This window comes from Tiliqua scincoides, chromosome 7 (assembly GCF_035046505.1).
Source record: "Tiliqua scincoides isolate rTilSci1 chromosome 7, rTilSci1.hap2, whole genome shotgun sequence".
Classification (NCBI taxonomy): Eukaryota; Metazoa; Chordata; class Lepidosauria; order Squamata; family Scincidae; genus Tiliqua; species Tiliqua scincoides.
The window spans coordinates 62360632-62381326 of NC_089827.1; the positions used below are offsets into that span (position 1 = coordinate 62360632).

General features: G+C 44.1%; 1 protein-coding gene across 1 annotated transcript in view; it reads right to left on the bottom strand.

Moving 5' to 3' along the window:
* Positions 1-15226: 15226 nt before the first annotated feature.
* Positions 15227-20695, bottom strand: part of NR1H4 (nuclear receptor subfamily 1 group H member 4) — a 39089-nt gene continuing 33620 nt past the window's right edge. The window contains exons 8-9 of the mRNA XM_066634491.1: positions 17027-17140; positions 15227-15468 (exon numbers count right to left, since the gene is read on the bottom strand). Of these exons, the coding sequence (XP_066490588.1) occupies positions 15227-15468; positions 17027-17140 (356 nt within the window). The remainder of the gene's footprint in view (positions 15469-17026; positions 17141-20695) is intronic.

Below are 20695 nucleotides of genomic sequence, written 5' to 3' on the forward strand. Positions count from 1 at the left end.
TGCACAAGTGACACCTACAATAGAACACTGCAGTGCACCTCCTGCCATTAAGAGGAGTGCTCTTGTTCTTGGTGCCAGCCAGCCTCTGAAACATGAGCCTTGTGGGCATCACTGGGAGGTGGGAAGAAGTGGAAAGAAGGGTAAAATGAACATTTTTTTCTTCCATCCATCCCCCCCCCCTCCTGAAGAGACTATGCTATAATATAGTACAAGCAGGACAGTTTTGGGGCTGGCATACTAGGATGCAGGGCTGTTTGAGTTGAACTTGGTTTTTCCCATTTAAATTTACTTCATTATATAGTTCTGTATCTAAGAAGTTTTTGTGGTATGCAGAAATGGCTACATTATTTTCAGGTGACCCTGTTTCACTTCTAAACTGATAGACACCTGCCAACCTGTTTGCTATTATATTCAATAGGTCCTTGGTAGGGGTCCTCTGGTCCTCTGTAGGGGATCCATTCAAGGACCCCCTGTGGCTACCAAATTCCATGGACAATTGAATCAGCAGTTCAAAGTCGCAACAAGTAATCTGGGGGCTGTGGTTGGCCCTCCGGAAGTCGGAGCCTCCTGGCCTCCTCAGAAGGCTCCCCAGACATGACCAGAAGTGGCTGGTGCAAACTGGAAATGCCTTCTGGTCAGGTCCAGGAGGTCCTCTGAAGCCCTCCAGCCATAGGCTCAGCATCCACACGTACTCAAACCTGTGGCTGTTGACCCAGCAGATAAGGAAGGCCCACTGTATATGGTGACTGGAGTGAAAATAGTAATTCATAAGTACTAACCTGATTTGTTCACAATTGCCAAACAGGCTACACTCAGTGTTTCTCAAACCCTGGGTTGGGACCCACTAGGTGGGTTGCGAACCAATTTCAGGTGGGTCCCCTTTCATTTTGATATACTATATTAGACTTGATGCTACCATGGTATGTGACTGCATTTGGGGTAATCTGTACTTTTACAGATTACCCCAAATGCAGATCTGTACTTTTAATAGGATACTATGTATGTGCTTCTAACAATGATAGTAAATGGGACTTACTCCTGGGTAAATGTGAGTAGGATTACAGCCTAGGATTGCTAAAAAATTTTCCTGCTTGATGGAAGCAGGCCATGACATCACTTCCAGTGGGTCCTGACAGGTTCTCATTCTAAAAAGTGGGTCCTGGTGCTAAAAGTTTGAAAACCCATGGGCTACAGGGTTTAAAATAGTAATAATTATTTTTTTTTAAACCAAGGCTGCAGAATTCTTTTCAATACTAATGTTGCTCATCTTGCAGATTTAGGTTTCTACCCATTGCCAATTTGAGGACCTAGATATATCCTGAACTATAGCTAGGCATATCCTATTTGTAAATGCACAAATTATGTTGCTTCTCTCTTCAATGTTAGTGACACAAGTCCTTTTCCTGATGCTATTTTCCCTTCCCCACATTACACAAAAAGGGCAGAGTACAAACAGGGCATTACTAATGAATGCATTAAGCTTCCCACGAGTTGGACCCAGGGAATAAATTTCCTTTAGCATAAAAAGTCCTTTGTCCCAACAACATGCCTGGGTAAGAGGCCGCATTGACTTTTTCAAATAAAAAAAAATATGGCTGGGAGCATCTAGCAAAGAAGCTGCTCTCATTAAAATAAGGAGCCCCACATAATCAAACAAGGGCCTTAACAAGCCAACTGCCAGCATAAGAACAAAAGGCAGTCTAATTTGAAGGGCATACTCAGAGCCCAAACAAAGTGAAATATTCACAAAGGACTATTGCAAAAATGTCCAGCATCTTCATTTTCCAGCAATACTTCATAGCACATCATTTTGGGGGGGACGGGGACAAAACTGAGTTTGAAGGACAATGCCACAGTTAAGTTGTTTCACATCAATTCACTTGCCAGATTTCCACTGCAGATGGAATGCTGTTAAAATGTCATCTGTACTTATGAAATTGGACTCAAACTGACGAGTGTAAATGGGATTCCTGCTGCTCAGTACTGAGGCCCAAATCCTAACAGCTCTGACATAGCTCTGCCAATGAGGCATGTGCTGCATCTTGCAGTTGAGGGGCAGTCACAGAGGCCTCCTCAAGGTAAGGGAATGTTTGTTCCCTTACCTCAGAGCTGCATTGCCCTTAGGTCAGCGCTGGAAAGTTGGTTAGGATTGCACCCTTAGAGTCTCAGCCTTGAGGGCAGCCATTTTCAACTAGTGTGCATGAATGGTTTGCATGTGTGCCGCGGGAGCTTGGGGGGGAGGATCCTTTATTAGTAAGGCTACTGGGGGATGTGAGCCCCCCCCAACCGGGAACATGGTGTGCCTTGTCAATTTGTCGCAAACCTGATGGTGTGCTTTGACCATTTTAGTGCCTAGTCAGTGTGCTGTGAGAAGTGGAAGGTTAAAAATCACTTATCTAGGTTGTCCCTTGAATTGGGATGATCCATTGCATGCTTCACAGAAACCCACCTGATCTCAACAGAACCTACATTCAAGGAAGTGTACATAGTACTGCAGATACTATGGAGAGAGGTGAAATGGAGAGAGGTGAAAAGCGGTGTGCCCCAAGGATCTGTCCTGGGACCGTTGCTTTTCAACCTCTTCATAAATGACCTGGAGACAGGGTTGAGCAGTGAAGTGGCTAAGTTTGCAGACGACACCAAACTTTTCCGAGTGGTGAAGACCAGAAGTGATTGTGAGGAGCTCCAGAAGGATCTCTCCAGACTGGCAGAATGGGCAGCAAAATGGCAGATGCGCTTCAATGTCAGTAAGTGTAAGGTCATGCACATTGGGGCAAAAAATCAAAACTTTAGATATAGGCTGATGGGTTCTGAGCTGTCTGTAACAGATCAGGAGAGAGATCTTGGGGTGGTGGTGGACAGGTCGATGAAAGTGTCGACCCAATGTGCGGCGGCAGTGAAGAAGGCCAATTCTATGCCAATTCTATGGCAATTCTATGGCAATTCTGTGCTGGCGTCTACCCTAGACGCCTTTAAAAGGGGATTGGACAAGTTTCTGGAGGAAAAATCCATTACGGGGTACAAGCCATGATGTGTATGCACAACCTCCTGATTTTAGAAATGGGTTATGTCAGAATGCCAGATGCAAGGGAGGGCACCAGGATGAGGTCTCTTGTTATCTGGTGTGCTCCCTGGGGCATTTGGTGGGCCACTGTGAGATACAGGAAGCTGGACTAGATGGGCCTATGGCCTGAGCCAGTGGGGCTGTTCTTATGTTCTTAGATTTTGTTAGAGGAAAGTCTCATTGGACTCAGAGAAACTTCTGAGCAGTCAAGTTTAATTGTATGGTTTAGCCAAAATGTTGTAATAAAATGTCAAACAGAGGTAAACAAAGGAGGTCTAATTCAAACGCGTGCGCTTGCAAACTACTTCAGAAACATGGAGAAGTTTCAGCTTCCATTTCCGAGGGGGTCACAAATTTCTGAGTAAACATGCTGAATTGTGAAGTTTCAGCTTCCAGATAACAAAGAACTGTGGCAAAATCCTATTATGGATTACAGACTGCAACTGAGCTGACGACTGCTCACAAGGTTTGTATGACAGCAACAGCTGAAGCGTAGCATCAAGTATGACACAATTCCATCAAGCCCAGTAGAATCTGCTAAAGAAAGTGGACAGGCCGCACCCTGTAGTATAACCAAATGTGGTTATATCTTGAGTTGCAAGAGGGACTGAGGAGAACTGTCTCCTCCTCTGGGAAGGAAGAGAAATAAAAACATGAGCAAGCAGTTCTTCCTCAAAAGTAGCAAGGGTGACCGCAATTCAGTAAACCAAAGACTGAGCTCATGCAGGCCTGAGAAGAGGAAGTGTGTGGCTTGAGTCATGCACAGAGAATACAGGTTTTAAGAGACTCACACTCTCATTCTACTATAAATGCCTTAGTGACATCTAGATTAGATTGCTGCAAAGTGCTCTACATGGGGCTGTCCCTGAAGACAGTTCAGAAACTGCAACTAGTGCAGAACGGGGCTGCCAGTGTGGTTGCCCATATAACCCTACCCATCCTCTCAGGTCATCAGGGGAGCCCTTCTAACTGTGCCGCCGCCAGTAGAGGTGAGGGGGATGGCGGCAAGAAATAGGGCCTTCTTGGTGGTGGCACTCCGTCTGTGGAATCCCCTCCCTCTGGAATTGAGAACAGCTTCCTCTCTGGAGTTCTTTCAGCCGGGTCTCAAGACCTTTTTATTTAGGGAAGCTTTTAAATGCTGACATGGGGGGGGGGGGCTAGCACTGTTTTATGAAACATCTTTTAATCTGTGACTCAATTGTGATTTTGTGGTTTTAATTGTTTTAATGTTTTTAGCATTTTTTTTAGCATATTTAAGTATTATTGTAAGCTGCCTTGAGGGCCCTTAAGTGAGGTGGAAAGGAAGGGTATAAATCTTTCAAATAAATATCAGCCCAGTCCTATGCATGTCTACTCAGAAGTAAGTCCCATTAGAGTTAATGGGGCTTACTCCCAGGAAAGTGTGGATAGGATTGGGCTGTAAGTAAATCTTGCCCATGGCTGGCATTCGTCTCTTTGTGTGCAATTTTAGTGTAAATTGTGTCAAAAATTTAGAATGACTGTAGCAGCGAGGCAGGGGTCAGAGAACTGCCTCAAATGATCTTTTAAACACTCTTGCTGAGGGTTGCCAGCCCTCCAGGATTGGCTGGAGCCTCCAGGAATTGGCATCAATTTCCAGGTGACTACTGAAAGCAATCCTGGAGATTTTAAGAGGTCCCCCCAGGAATTTCCAGCAATATATCATAGCGGGAAACAAATTTTCCAGGAATAGTTTCAGTCAGAGTTGCCAGCCCTACTATAGCCTGAACTTATAACACAGAAGACTGCTTCTCATTAATACAGCTGACTGGCAACAGGTGCCAGCTGACCCATTTTTGATCCTCTCTGCCTGGGAATCCTGCACCACTAGTGGCATCCAGAGTCTAGCTCATTCATTTTTTCTAGCACAACAGATAACTAGCAGTTAAAGTAATCCTGCAAACAATTATCCTGTATTAGCAAGTGATTCACAATGAGCCAAGACATTGGGTGTTCAGTACAGGCATTAATTCAGCAGCAGAATAAAACTGAGCCTGTCTTACTTTAGAGAAAAGGTGGACCTTTTAATAAAAAGGTATTTATAAACTCATGGAAAAAGATATTTTTGTGTGTACTGTACATGCATGCATGCACAGAAGAGACACAGACTGAAGAGATACCCCCTCTAAATTTGGGATGAAGCTACAAATAGGCAAGGCACCAGACTGGCGGAAAGTTTTCCTCAGCTCTGAATGTTAAGAAGTTTTACGAGTCTTTTTTTTTTAAATAAAACCTTCTTCTGTGCAACTCAAAGTAAATTTTGGCATACCTCAGCCCATTTACAATCACAAAATGGTAAGAGTCGGAGGTCACCATAAAGGTCATCTAGTCCAATGCCCTGCCTGATGCAAAATAAATAGGCAAAAGCCTTGAAATCCCACTGAAAGCTATTGAATTCAATGACACTCTGCAATGCTAACTCTCTCTGGACTGTAGATCACATTTACACTAAAAAAGAGAAAGAGATGCTTATCTCATTTTCTTGTATTGCTCAGTAGTCACTATATTAACTATATATATAGTGGTCATTTTTTAAAATATGAGGCTTCCAAAAATATGATGGCAAATGTCACTTATGCAAAACATGGCATATTTCTCACCAGTTATAAAGGAAACAACCTGTTTGCCTTCCGTTTACTTTCTTTTTGGAATGCTCAGCAAAGAATTAGTGTAATCAGCGTTCAAACTGCTTGTGCAGCTGCTACCAACCACGAATCCTCAATGTACCCCCTCCAAGGTTTTAACTTAGATGGGTCAAACTGAATGCAGTTCACTGTATTGTGGCTTTTTCCTTTTATTACAAGATTCTACCGGCAAGACAGAGATTATCCACTCAATCCAAGGTGCTTTATCTGCAGGAGCAGCATATCCACAGAGACAGGCAGGTGGCTGCAAATCACTAGATTCACACTTCCTGGTGCTTCCTGAAACCCACCCACGCCTGAAGCTTAAAACTATCTTTAGTATATTTAATCACAGACAATGCTTGTAAGATATTTTAGCCTAATGCCACTAATATGAGCAGACCATCAACCAAATCCTAAACATCTGCCCTAGACAACATCTTGTGTCCTAATGTGCCTTGCAGTGCCCTTGGAATGCTTCATCTCAAATGCTTATTTGCTGATGCAACAGATTTTAGAATTAGATGCAGAACATGTTTAAAACAGGAACTGTAGCCAGATGCATCCTAGCAAATCCCAGATCTTATCAAACACCTTCATTGCAACATCAGGTTGTCCATGGGAGAAAAATCCATGAACACTGATTGGTCTTCCACAACTTTTAAGGAGCTCTGGCACCCACGTTATAACAAAGCAAAACATTGTGCTCAGAAGTACATAACAATTACTTCAACTGGACTTACTTACAACACCATGCAGTTTGTAAGACATAGCTGTGGATATCAAAGTTGACCCTACTGAACTTGCAGCTTCTGATCAAATTCAATATTGTCTACTTTTTCCAAGATGACGTTTTTAGATGTTTTTGAAACAGTATATAGAAAAGGGCCATTGTTTTCACAGAGATTCTACATTTGATCATGACACGTACACTCATTTAGCAATATCCATGTACATGGCATGTTACAGACATATAGTATTCTCCATGCTACTGAGACGGTTTCTATAAAATTCATGCAGGTGTCAATTTGGATTTGATCCTGGAACAAATAAGCATGATTTGTTCTAGACCAGCATTTCTCAATCAGTGCTGCTTGCACTACCAGTGGTACTGAGGTGGTATATGGTGGTACAGGTGGGAGCAATGAGACCAGCAATGCAATGCAACAAGTAGCAGTAGAAGGCTTGGCTCAGTGGGCAGAGCTCAAGCTGAGTACTTTTCGTGTACTCAGAAAAGCCCTCCTGTCTGCCCTGAGCCTCTTACCAGTGTTTGTACCATTGCATCTGGCCTCCCAATCCAAAAACTGGCAATGACATTATCGCCAGTTACTTCCAATTGTACTGCCAATAGGTGGACCATGTGAAGTAGTACGGCAAGGCACAAACGTTGAGAAACACTGTTCTAGACATAAAACTATAAAAACATGCTTCAGAATTTGAGGGATCTCTATGTATTACATACCATATACACTTACGAGTACAAAATAACACAACTTATTCCCTATCTATTGTGCAAGCTTTCTTGGTAAGAAATACCTTGGTAAGAAAGGTATACCTTTCTTAGGGTACAATCCTATGTACACTTGCTATTGAAAATAGTGGGATTTATGTCTGAGTAAACACATATAGGATTGCACTGTTCCTTCTGCATAAATACTGTTGAAAAAAAATACAAGTTTGCCTGCAATTCTTTAGAAAACAACTTTCCGCAAGACTTTGCATTTTCCAGCTCAAAACCAACATACTCTAAGCGCTGTTTAGAGAGGAAGATAAGGACAAACTGCCACAGAGGTATGTGGTCAAGAGGACTATGTCCCATACTTAACAGCGATATGATCTTCAGGCCACAGGGCGAGTTATAACTCCTTGGGGCCAAAATGGGGCAGATTCCAAAAGCATCAGGAGGGTTTGGAGGACTCCTCTGCATATCTGTCATTGATTGTTGGGCTACTGATGTGTCCAACAAGCAACTGCACATTGTACTTCACAGGGTTGTTGCAAGGTCTGTTAAAGTATGTTATGTATGTATGAGATAATTTATGTTAAGCCACACCAAAATGTTGCTTAACATTTTGTTTTTAAATGTCTTTTATACATATATGTACATTTTATGTTTTTAATATGGTTTTAATTGTGAGCCACCTTGAGTGCCCTTCATTGGATAGAAAGGCGGGATATAAATTCTATAAATAAATAAATAAAATGGCTACAGTCTGCTGTGACAATGTGTGAAAAGGGCAATATCAACATCCCAGGGACTTTCTGTGGGTACCTTTGACTGTTAGTATTTGCCATAAACACTTATGCAGCACCCCAACATATTCCAATGCTTTTCTATGGCCGTTTAGGAGGTCTGGATTTATTTTGCAGGTGTAATACTGGTCTACCTCACAGCATTGTGGTAAGCAAAGTATGGGTGCATGGAAGCTAAGTTGTATGCAAATACAATATGTGAGGCAGTAGAACTGGTACAGAAATTAAGAACAGGTGCCTTTGCTTACCATTTTTGTGCTTTTGGGTACAGAAGTGAATATTGAAGTGCCTTAACTCTTCTCTAAAACCAAAAGCTTTTAAAGCTTGGCACTAATATGAAGATGGAACAAGGGCTTGGGAGGCCCACTTGCAGAAGCCATCCTGTGATAATGCATTTCTATGGCCATTAGAATGGCAAGGCTTTTGGTCTAGCTTCGTTCTGAGGCTTTCAGGGCCTCAACAGGTGCCAATGGCCAAAGTACAAGTCAACAGGCTGTCCTTCTGAAGCTTGCAAGTTAGACTGCAAGATCCCAGTGCATCTCAGTGGATGGTAAACTTTTTCTATAATGGGGGTTACAGGTCTGTATGCAGGAGCCCAACACATTCCAAAGCATTTCAATGGCAATTCAGAAATGTAACACTATGATTTTCTGTTTGGATTCAGACCCTCAAATCTAAGGTGTAGTCAACCCATCTCCTGGGCTTGAAAGCATCCAGAAATTCTACAGATGTCATTCAGAAGGAAGCAAGACATTCTGTCATTCATTTTAGGAATTCATCCTGGTTGGCCTGAACCTCTACAAACCACTGATCAGTTCTGCATTTCTCTCACACATCACATAAAAAGATCAAAATACATATACATCAAACCACATTTCCTTCTCTATTCAGCATCCCTCCCTCTGTCTGAGGATAAAAACCTCCCAGGAAATTGGACCTACAGCACTGCAACCCTGGTTTCAGTGCAGTGAAGATCACCAGTAATTTTCCTATCCACACTTTCCTGGGAGTAAGCTCCAGTGACTCTAATGGGACTTACTCCTGAGTAGACAGGCATAGGATTGGGCTCACAGGCACTACCAGAGAGCAGTCCAAAAAGGCATCAACATCCCTCCCCGCGAGGGAGAGAGAAAACCCCATCCACACGGACTCCTGCCCCAAGGGGCCCCAAGGCAAGGACCCATCCCCACGACCTCCCAGCGCCCAGGCGCAGAAGTCCGGAGGCTCAGGTCTGACGCGGTCCCCGAGGCACACCCGGAAGAAACCAGGACTCCCTGGCGCAGCCCAGCGAGGGGGGACGGGAGGTACTCACGGCAGCAGCCCCCCAGCCTCAGACGCCCCCAGCAGCATCTGTCAGGCACGCTGCGCAGACGGAGAGCCCCTCTCCGACTCCAGCTGCCTGATTCATTCGGCTGCGTCCGCCCGCACCGTTCGAAAGGCCCAATCAGGCGAGGCGAGGCGGAGCCAGGGCCGGAGAAGGACGCCCCTCCCGGGCAGCTCCTTGGCACCGGGCGAGCCTGCCCTGCCTGGCACTCGGGCAGCAGCCTCAGGCGCCCAGCGGTGGCTGCCTGAGCGCAGTGCTCCTGGAGAGGCTTGCGCCCCAGGGAGGCGCATGGCAGAGCGCAGGCAGCTGCTCGCTTGCCCGAGAAAACAGGCACGGCACCTGCAGTGGCTCACCTGCCCTCTCCCGCTGGAAGGTGGGGCGACCAGCGCTGGGCCTCTAAGAGGGAGCCAGCCACTGCTGCTGCTCTCTGGTCTCTGCCAGGGGGCCACCAGCAGAACTGGGCCTGGTGGAGCTCCCCAAGGAGAGCGAGAGCAGCAGGCCACATGGCAAGGAGGGCGATGCCTCAGGGAAATGTCCAAGGCCCCGTCCAAGCTCAGGGTCCTTAGGAAGTGGATGGAGAACTGCTAGCATTATAATGCCCCGAACCACATCTGTGATGCTCCACTGGAGCCAGCACGCCACAGCAGCACATTGGTGTGCCACGGGAGTTTTGGAGAGAATCATTTATTCATAGGGCCTTTGGGAGATGTGAGGCCTCCCCACACCACAGCAAGATGTGGTACAGTGGCTTAGCTAGAGGGGGTGTAAAGTGCTAAGTTTTACAGGGAGCCTCACCGTGGTGTGCAAACGGCCCCTCTCCCTCCCTTTCAGAGCCATTCCAGGCAGTGGGAGCAAAATGGAGGCGTATGCAAAAGTTTCTGCATACTTAGCACTTAAGTTTCTGCAAAACTTAGCACTTTGCACCCCTTCTAGCTACACCACTGGTGTGGCCCTGTCAGTTGCCAAAAAACTGATGGTGTGCCTTGACCATTTAGTGCCTTGTCAGTGTGCCATGAGATAGAAGAAGTTGAAAATTGCCAATCTGCTGTGTGCAGTTCTGGTTACCACATTTTGGGAAGGAATGTTGTAGAATTGAGAAAGATGTGAAAGAAGGCAACCAGAATGATCAGAGGGCTGGAGTGTCTTTACAACGGGGTGTTTTAGCTCGGAAAAAAAGATGGCTAAGTGGGGAACGTAAATGAGACAAAATTATGGAGAGAGTTGATAGAGGTTTTTCTTCCTCTCTTGCCACACAGGACCAGGCAACATCCAAAGAAACAGACATCCCATCAAAAAAAAAAAAAAAAAACTACAGTAATTTCAGTCTTTTCCATCTGGTACAAGCAATGCTTGAATGGGTATTCATGTGTTCAGAACTAGGCCTGAATTCCTCCACAAGATGATTGACACGGACAGGGATGGAACCTGACTGAAACACTCCATACTCTGAGCACTGGGTTGAATTTTCACGTGGAAGACTACCACAGAACAAATCTCAAATGAGTAAATTCCCACACAATATACTGAATGTTTTTCTGGCTCCAAATGAGCCAGAGGAAATGGCAGCTGCTCCAGTCTGTTTCCTCCTCTTTCTGGGTAGCAGCACAGTGGGGATGATTGGATTTGCTGGACCCAGTCTTTTTTTAGAGCACATGTGAGCAGATCCAGTCCTCCCAGTCATGCAGTACAGTGTGGTCCATGGCTCTGTGTCCACTTGCTTGCTGCCTTGGCAGGAGGATTGGGCCTGCTGGAGGAGAATGGGAGCCCATGAAAGGCACGTTGCTGAGGGGCATCTCTTGATCTGGAACCTGCCGTTCTCTGAGCAGTTCCCTGGCTGGGGTAGTTGCTTTTGCTGAGGCAGCTGCTGTAGGATACTGTCTTATGACAGAGTCCTGTCTTGAGGCCGACTGGCTTCCTGCCAGGCATCAGCTGAGAGGGAAGAGTGTTGCAATGGAAGCGCTTCCCTCTGAAACATTCGCCTCTGGATGCAGCCTGAAGCTAGGGAGGTTTTGTTGTTGCTTCTGAAATTCTTCTTTACTCCACGCAGAACCAAGCACAGAAACCACATTGCAAAAAGGCCTCTTTACACAATGCAAGTTTTCTCTCTGAAACTCATTTCACTGTGGGAAATGCTGGAGCCAAGACAGACTTGAAGCTTACCAATGTGAATGTTCCATGCATGCCCTAACACCACATTTTGAATGCACTTCCCAGGTGTATAAGCGTGAAGTGGTGTGAACTAGACCATTGGTTCACATAGCTCAGTATTACATGCACTGCCAGTTGTGGATTGAACTTAAAACCTTCTACAGGCAAAGTATGCAGTCTACCAATGAGCTGTGCCCCATTCCAGCTCTGGCCTGTTTACAGTTGGAGCTCGCCATGCAGTGGAATGAGAGGAGAGCATGCCAAGGTAGTGGAATGGACTGTACCTCACTTCAGTCTCCAGGTGACAGATCTACTTAAAATGTCCATTTGTGTTAATTGCGCATGCACACCTGCAAATTGAAAACTAGCAGGTCAAAAAGAAAGGCCCTGGCATAGCATTTTGCTTGCTGTGCTGATTTTTGTTGTTGTTTAATTTCACAGTGGGAGGAACCACTTTGAATCACATTAAAAAATTGATAGTCATCCTAGCTGATGTCCGTTTTGTCACCTCAGCTGTCATCTAATTTTGCTGTACATGTAGCGATAGGATGCCATCATACATCTGCCTGAACTACCAACTCCTAATGCTGTTGGCGTATGGGCTGACAGTCGTGAAATGAACATTTAAACATGCATATAGAGGATGTACATGGACATGTGCTTTACCTATGGCCACTTTCAATTTTACTCTATGTAACTTGTTACTTGTGTTAAATGTGCATGGGTCTGTTTCACTGTGCCTAAATTCAATGGGAAGCCATATGGAATTCACACAATTTGCTTATTTGCTGTTTCCATGTCAGAAATTTGTCTTGCCCAAGGCAATATGGTAACCACAATCACTTACTTAGCAACACATCAGACACTCCCCCTCCTGCTTCCTGACTTTGAAAAGAAAGAGGGCTCAGAGGAAGTGTGGAAAAGAGACACTCCATCACTTTTTTCTTCTCCACATTTCCTCTTCCCTTCCATCCTTTTCAAAGTCAGGGAGCAAAGAAGAAGGAACAGCAGTGTTCCTCGCACCAATCACTGCCTGAAGCAGCTACCTCAGTCAGTAGGCCACCCCTGAACACCCTATTCAGAACTTTAATATCTCTCTTCATTTCACTTCAAGCACGTTTTTTTAATGAAGCCAGTTCATAACCAGCTGCCAGTCACCGCTTCATCATCATTATTTCTTTCTTCTGCCCTGTCTTTCTATAAAAAAAAAAAAACAAAGGGCGCAATCCTAACCCCTTAGTCAGTGCTTTCCAGCACTGGCATAGCAGTGCCAATGGGACACGTGCTGCATCCTGCAGTTGGGTGTCACTCATGGAGGCCTCCTCAAAGTAAGGGAAAGTTTGTTCCCTTACCTCAGAGCTGCATTGCCCTTATGTCAGTGCTGGAAAGGATTGCACCCAAAGACACACAAAGCAGCTTATAAAATAAAAAAAAATTCAATAAAATCACAAAACTGCAGTAACATAGTAGCAGGCATCAGTTGGATGCACAGTGATGCATATGGGCATGTGAATAGGCCTATGTGATTTCCCTTTCAGTTCATACTTTTCATATTAAAGGAACAATATTACGCTGGTTCACGTGAGCCTTGTTTGCTGTGCCCAGTGGATCAGATTATACCCATGATGGCTCTCATAAGGGAAATATGCGGACTACGTAGTTAGACTTTTTCCTGGGAAAATGTTTCTGTTATTTGACTATGGCTGCAATCCTAACCACACTTTGCTGAGAGTAAGCCCCACTGAACAAAATACTTCTGAGTAGACCTGGTTAGGATTGTGCCCTACATTATTAACCCCACCCATCCTCCAAAGTGCTCAGGGGAGCAAACATATTCTCTTTTCATTTTATTTTCAGAACAACCCTTTGCAACATGTTTAGACTGGGAGGTAGTGACTGGTTCAAGGTCACCCTGTGAACATCATAGCTGAATATGGGTTTGAATCTGGATCTCCCCAGTCCTAGTCCAGCCTTGTAACTAAAGCAGGGAGGTCTGATTTTTGCTAACCATCCAGCAAAATTTGATAAAGTTAAAAGACCAGTTAGGGGTTAAGTGACACCACAAGCTGCCTTTCTTCCTTTTGATAAACTTCTAATGAAAATTAAAACCCTGCATCATAATGTCAGTTTAAACAGCAAGAACTGAATGGGACAATGAAGATAGGTTGACAGTGCAATCCTCTGAATATCTACTCAGTAGTGAGTCTCGTTGCATTCAGTGGGGCTTACTCCCATGAAATTGTGTATAGGATTGCCGCCTAAATTGCCCTGAGTAAGTGACTACTAATTTTCCTGATCATAACAAAGTTCCAATTATATGTGGAAGACAGCCTGCTGAAATCATTTCAAAATTAATGGTCCTCATTCATTATCTACTGCAGAAGAAGCATTTGCAGCTCATTCAGCTGCAGAAGAACTTGCATAAGACATTTTCAGTTACCATTCTGCTATAGGCCCTTTTCATTCAGATCATCAATCATGTGCCATAGTCATTACTTCTTCTGTTTTGGAAGATAAGGTCTGCCTCCATCCCATGCCGAGTTATGTTCTGCCCCTGCCTGCCATCTCAGGGACAGTTCTTTCCCCACAAAAGTAAGCACATCCACTACAGTTTCTTGAAAGAACTTGTTAGAAAATAGATGCCTGTAATGCCTTCCACCCTGCCCCAGAACAATGGGATAAATTACCTTTTGGCACCCCATGGGGTTCTACAACTGGACTAATTGCTTTCTTTTCAGGCAGTCAGTTAGTACTGGGCTGTGTCACAAACCAAACCAGATGTTTGGGCCTTGTGGAGTCTAGTCAGATTGAATGTTTCTTTGTCTCCATTCTACGGTGCATCTTCTGATCCTTTTTCCCAGCCTTGGACAGATTCATATAAGTCCAGGCTGGTCATTTTGTCAGGTTTGTCATGATGGCCTGTGAATTGGTACCCCTTCCCAACAGGACAATAGTTTTACACAAATTCCAGCAGTGAGGTATTAAAAATCTGACAGCTATCTTTCTGTCCCCCATTCCTATTACAAACTGCCGAGGAAAAGTAGAAAAGGAAAGGACAACAGGGAAGAGCAAGTAGAAGGAATTAGTCCATTCCCCGCTTTACACTTTTGGTAATAAAAATCTCCAAGGATTAAAAAGGTAGTAAAATAAAAGTGATAAGTACAGTTTTCTAGACTGGGCTCTTTATATTTCCTTAGAAACAAGCTCTAAGATGACATAAGGAGGCTTTATTTTTAAGTAAGTGTATTTTGGATTAGGGTGTTAGTGGCTCTTTTTCTTTGTTGCTGTGTTGGAAAGAAAAAAAAACACCATTTTGATGTCATAGATTAGCATTTTCCCCGTGATTTTATAGAGGGAAAGTGTTTGAGCATTCCTTTTCAACTCTTAACAGTGACCACAATGTTGTTCATTTATGAAACATTTAAAATAAGTATGTTGTGATAAACAAACATGAAAGCTTCTCATTATTTTAAAAGGAAGAAACTGAGATATAATCATCTGTGTACTTTCAGAAGGAAGAATAGGATACCTGCCTCAGGCATGCAGTAAGCATACCTTTTCATTCCAAGAAGCTTTGTGCCTGGGCAGTCATGCCAGGGCTTCCCATGTGAAAGTCTCTTACATAACACTTAGTAAATAGCAAGCAATGTAAATTCCAGTAAAGAAAACTTATTATAAATTCTTTTTGGTGCTTAAAAAAAGGTACAAAACAAAGAAGTTCTTGAATATATCTATGTAGAAGTATATCCCATGGGTTCTAAATAAGCATGTTTTAGACTGCAGTCAAAATTATTTTTAGCACTGCACATCCCATATTTCACAAAGAAGAGGTGTGAACTTGTGGTCATTAACTCTCCAAGACATCAGCATATCTGCATGGTGATGATTAAAAGTCCGCAGTTCTGTAAGACGACCCAGGAGACAAGCAAAATGCTGAGGATTATCTGTATGATAAAGCTTGCAGAATTTTTGCAGAACTTCAAGCAATGGCTCTTGAAGTTTTTCCACGGACTCTTTGTCCTGTATGTATTGTCGATCTGGTTTAATGTTTAAAAGAACAGGAAAAAAAATAATTACAATGTTTTTTTCCTCTTTTCTCTTCGAATAACGCAGATTCAGAAGTTCACAGTGTTCCAACTCAAGTGAAATCCACGAGTTCTCATGTCACATGCTACATTGTCAATATATACACAGTTGTGGGACCAACTGTTCCATCTACAAACCCTCACAGTGATATAACATGGTAACCAGCCTTTGATTCCATATTAGTATTTTCTGAATATGTTGGGCAGAGAACCATATTGGGGTACAAAAACACTTCAAAATACAGTTCAGCAGGAGCTTTCAATGTTACCTGACATTTGCCTTGAAAATTAAGTGTTAAGATACCAGAATTATCTGTTGTTGACACACAAATTTAATTAGTTTTCTTTATTTACTTTCTAGCTTTGGAGCTCACTCAAGTTATATTTTCAAGGTTTTCTCAGTGACAATGAGAGTAATACATTTTTGAGATTAAAAAGCTTAGTTGCTAAGCCCTAGGATTTTGTGATTTAGGAAATAAGCATTTAATGCAATCATACTATAACTGCACACAAATATTTTATACTACAGTAGAGTACAAAATACTTCTGTTAATATTTAGGGAAGCCAAGGTAAGAATTGCTCTCTCCTCTCCATATACTTTTGTCTGAATTCATTCTAGCACATACGTAAGAAACTATTCATCAAGCCAACCACTTTGAAACCCTTTTGTGCAAGGAATCTATTTGCACCCACCAGATCAATGGAACAGTCAGCTCTGACTGTGTTGACCATCTGCTTGGAGAAAAATAGAAAGGCCTTCATTCTGGCTATGTTGTACCAAAGAGCTTGCCAAATATAACTATATGTGCACTCTGTGTCTGTCTGTATAAGTAAACCAAAGCAGTACAGACTTCTGCCCATGCAGCAGTAAAGGTGCTGCATACTGAGTTTAAACAACATGCTTGTTTGCATGTGCAGAAGGGTAACCCAAGCAGAGATCACTCTTAGCTGCCCAGGGTACATATGAATGATATATAATTCATTCTGAATTGTACTGAATGGCCCAGATTTTCTTCTGTACAAATTATGGAATAATATAATGTTTGGTAGGTAAGCTGCGAACCTAGAAAAGTCGTCATCCAGGTTCCCTTCTCATTTTAAGAACTTAAAATCCATAGTGGTGGTTTGTTGTCTAATATCTTAGTGTGGAAAAAAAAGCTCAATACTGAAAAAGAATTTATGCTCACACAGTCTTATTACTTTAGCAGTGCAATGCCAGGGCATCAAAGTTTAAAATCTTATTTTACTTTTGTATAGCGTTACAGCTAGGTTTTTAATGAAACACATAAAATTGCAAGATCTGTTATGGTTGCTCTGTATTTCTGCTTCTGAACATAAGTAGCAATAAAATTTTCCTTAATTAAAATGGCATCTTTTTATTATTGGGAAAATTATTTCAATGACTTTTTAATATATGAGACATCACTCTCTTATCCTGGCACTCTCCTGACTTTTTATTTTCTTCTTCCCACATTGATATATAATAATTAATAGAGAAACTGAAGTTACCTGGAGATAAGATAACTATTGCTGTGAGTAGAGCATATTCTTCTTGTCTCATCTTCAGTTCCCCAATACTTTTATAGAAATGGAACATGGGGGTTATGTATTCATCTGAGATACCTGCAGTACAAAATAACAAAATATGGAGAAGTATAAACTGCCTCATCAAATATCACACAGTTGAACAGTCTATCATTTATATAGCACTTTTGATATGCAAAGTGTTTAATTATCTTTATCATGGTTTGGCTGCACACCAGCTTGTGAAGCTTCTCTCATTCCCATTTAACAGGTGGGGAACTGTAGTTAAGAAAGAGAGAGACACAGTCCTCAAAGGCCACCTATTTCTAGGCTTAAGCAAACATTTGTGCCCAGGTCCAAGGTCAGTGCTGTGTCCACAAGTCTGCACTGGCTCACAACCATATCAGGTTAAAAAAATGTATGTATGTACTGTTTTGCCCCTTCAGCCAGAATTCTGTGAAATTGGGTTATATGGATCAATATTCTGATTTCTCACAAATTTTCATGCCATTGGACTACTGTATTTCATTTCTTCCTTTCCACAAAAGTAGCAAAAAAATCTCAGAAGCCCCTCCCAACTCTTATCCCTCAGAAGAAACCAGCTTTTGTTTCAGCTTCATTCTCTTCAGCTTTAAAACTATCACTAAAATCAAATTTAACTATTTGCAGTCTCACAAAAGACACAGAAGTATCACCATCCTTTCACACTTCCCATGGCTTCATTTAATTTCATTTAAGTTAAAGCCGCTTAATTCCATTGACTTGGATCCAGACAGCAATTTTAGGCACACACAAATATTGGATATTGCCAGCAGGAATTTTGACTTTTCATTTTTGAACAGATAGATCCTTTACCATACCACAAATCGCTTTGGAAACCAAGTCCCCTAACTTTTTTAAGAAGTTTGCCTTGCAGCATGGATAGCAGATGTTTGAGAAACATAAGTTCAAGCTCTTTTAGGCATACAGAAATAGTTATGTGAGTCTTTGGTTCTAGGTCATTGACAGTGCAATTCTAATAGCACAATCCTATATTACGCTGGAACAGGCAGGCCAGGAGGCCTGTGCTGTATTCAGTGCAAGATAGGGCCCCAAAGTGGCTCAGCTAGAGGCAAGGGGAAACTCTTCCCCTTAGCCCCAGGTAAGCCACTGCAGTTCCAACGGGTCTCCTGAGACTTGCGTCACCTCTGGAGGTGGCATAACTTCAAGGAGAGTGGAGCAGCTTGCAGTCGCTCAGCACTGCTTGGGAATGGGAGCTAGGATCCAGCATATCTGCTGGGTCCCTGCCCTGCCTCCTGCGCCCTGCCTGCCCATCCCCTGCCCCAGAAAGCCTCCCTCCCGCCTCCTCTCTGCCTCCTCCCCACCCACCCCAGAGCCTTGTGTTGGCTCAGCTAGGCCAATGCAAGGCTCCCTGTCAGTCAGCACGGAGGCTGGATTCAGCCTTTGCAGGCCAGCACACATCCCTGCGTGTGGCCCAGCTGACTCCCGAGGAGGCGCAAAAGTGCTTTACAGCATGTTTGAGACCTCCTGGGCTGGCACAAGGGACTTGCACCAGCCCAAGGGCGCCTTAGGATTGCACCCTAAATTGTCCTAGGGATGCAGCCAGCACGTCCAATCCCAGCCCCAACTGGCACAGGTAAGATTGCACCAGGTCCACAGAGGCTGGAAGAGGGTGGTGGGAGACAGTCTTGGAGGCAGGGATGGGGTGTTTCTGAGCAGGGGGAGGATGGAACGGGGGCAGATAAAGCCTGGGGGGGCCAGCAGGATTGGTGGCAGCAGCACACGCTGCATCCAAACTTCCTTTCCGGATTGGGCAGCCCTATGCAGTGTTTCCTGGATTTGTGCCAGCAATATAACTGGCAGGGATCTGAGAAGCCCAAAAGGAATGGCTGGGGCTTTACCAGGGGTAAGGAGAAACCTTACCCCTTACCCCTGAGGTATTCAATATGTGTGTCCCACTTCCCTAGTGAGGGGTGGCTAGGCTCCAGGGGCATTGCCAGGCATCTGGGAGGGGGAAAGAGGCTGGGCTGCTCTGCTGCACCTGCTGCCTCCTGACTTGCTGCTTTTCTGCAGCTGTGAATGAGGTGGGTGGGGCAATGTTTGGCTGGGAGGGCATGATGGGGGGAGGTGGGAGAGAAGGCTGCCTGGGCAGGCAGAGGTGCCACATCTCATCATGGAGTTCTCTCCATGTGCAACCTCGCCCCAAGGACTACATTTCCCAGTGTGCCCTTTGTCCTAGGCATCCTGGGATTGGTCAAGGCTTGAGGAGAGAGGAGTGTGGAGGTGCTGCATCTCATCAGCACAGGACGAGCTCCTGGCAGGCTTCAAAGCAGGAGGGAAGAGTAAGTCCTCCACTTGGGGAGCCCAGCCTGCTCTGAGTGTCCAAATGCCCCAGCCTGCATTCCTCCGTCCTGCCTGGGGGGGAACAGGGGTGGCATCTGCATGTTGGGTGTATGTGCGTGAGCAGCCCCCATCTACTTTGGGGTGAGTTGTAATCTTGCTGGGTGTGGCTGCAATCCTTTCCACACTTTCCTGGGAGTAAGCCCCATTGACTCAATGGGGCTTACTTCTGGGTAGACCTACATAGGCTTGGGGTCTGTGTCAGCTTAACCCAGGATCTTCACCTTTCTCTTCCCCCCCCAAAAAAAGAAAAAAAGCCACTCCTGATGGCTTTGTCTCCAAAAATTGATTAAAAATAAAAATCCCCATTCCTTTTTAGCCATTCCCATTTTTCCTCCTGCCCCCTTTTGAGGGGGAGGGTACTCTGTTGGCTGCTATTGTAAGACAAAAGGCACAATCCTAGCTAGGTCTACTCAGAAGTAAGTTCTATTGTGTTCAATGGGACTTACTCCCAGGAAAGTGGTGTTAGGATTCCAGCCAAACAGTCTCTGGGTCTCAGTTTGCATCAGTCTGCAATTAGCAGATACACACAAAACAAAGTCTTCCCCTCCCCCAGCAGATTCATCACTTCCCCCCTCCCTTTCCAAAACCCTCCAGGTGTGCTGCTAACAAACTCAGGCCACAATCCTAACCAGGTCTACTCAGAAGTAAGTCCTATTTTGTTCAAAGGGGCTTACTCTCAGGTAAGTGTGGTTAGGATTGCAGCCTCAGAGTGGTGGCAGCCTTGTTTCTAGTGTATAATTATAACACCTTCATCCCCATTTTGGGGGTAAATGAGGTGAGGTGTTGTAATGGGGAGCCATGGCCAATGGCTACAAGGATCAGGGGAGGCACGAGCCGGAAAAGTTCGAGAACCACTGCCTTACCCTGAGGAGATCTCAAGCCACTTCCTGAGCTGCACTAGATGCAGAAGAGGTCATGCAATCTGACTGCATCAGTGCAGCTTAGATTTGGGCTACTAATTTAAAGATTCTCTAATTTAAAAGTCTTCTCATAGAGGGATTTTGGTAAGTGGAAGCATGAGGTACTTCATATTTGTCATTATAGTAATGCTTTCAAATTAACTCAGTACAGCTCCTCCATGAGGTTGTATTATGAGTTAACCCAGTGGGGTTTTAGGGCATAGAAGAATTTAGGTCCTAAGCTGTTCATTCACTAGGATTTAGGGAAGGTTTCCTTCATTATTAGAATGAGAAAAGTTGGGAGAAGAGAAGCATAAAATCACTTCAGAACACACTGGGGTTCTGAAGTGAA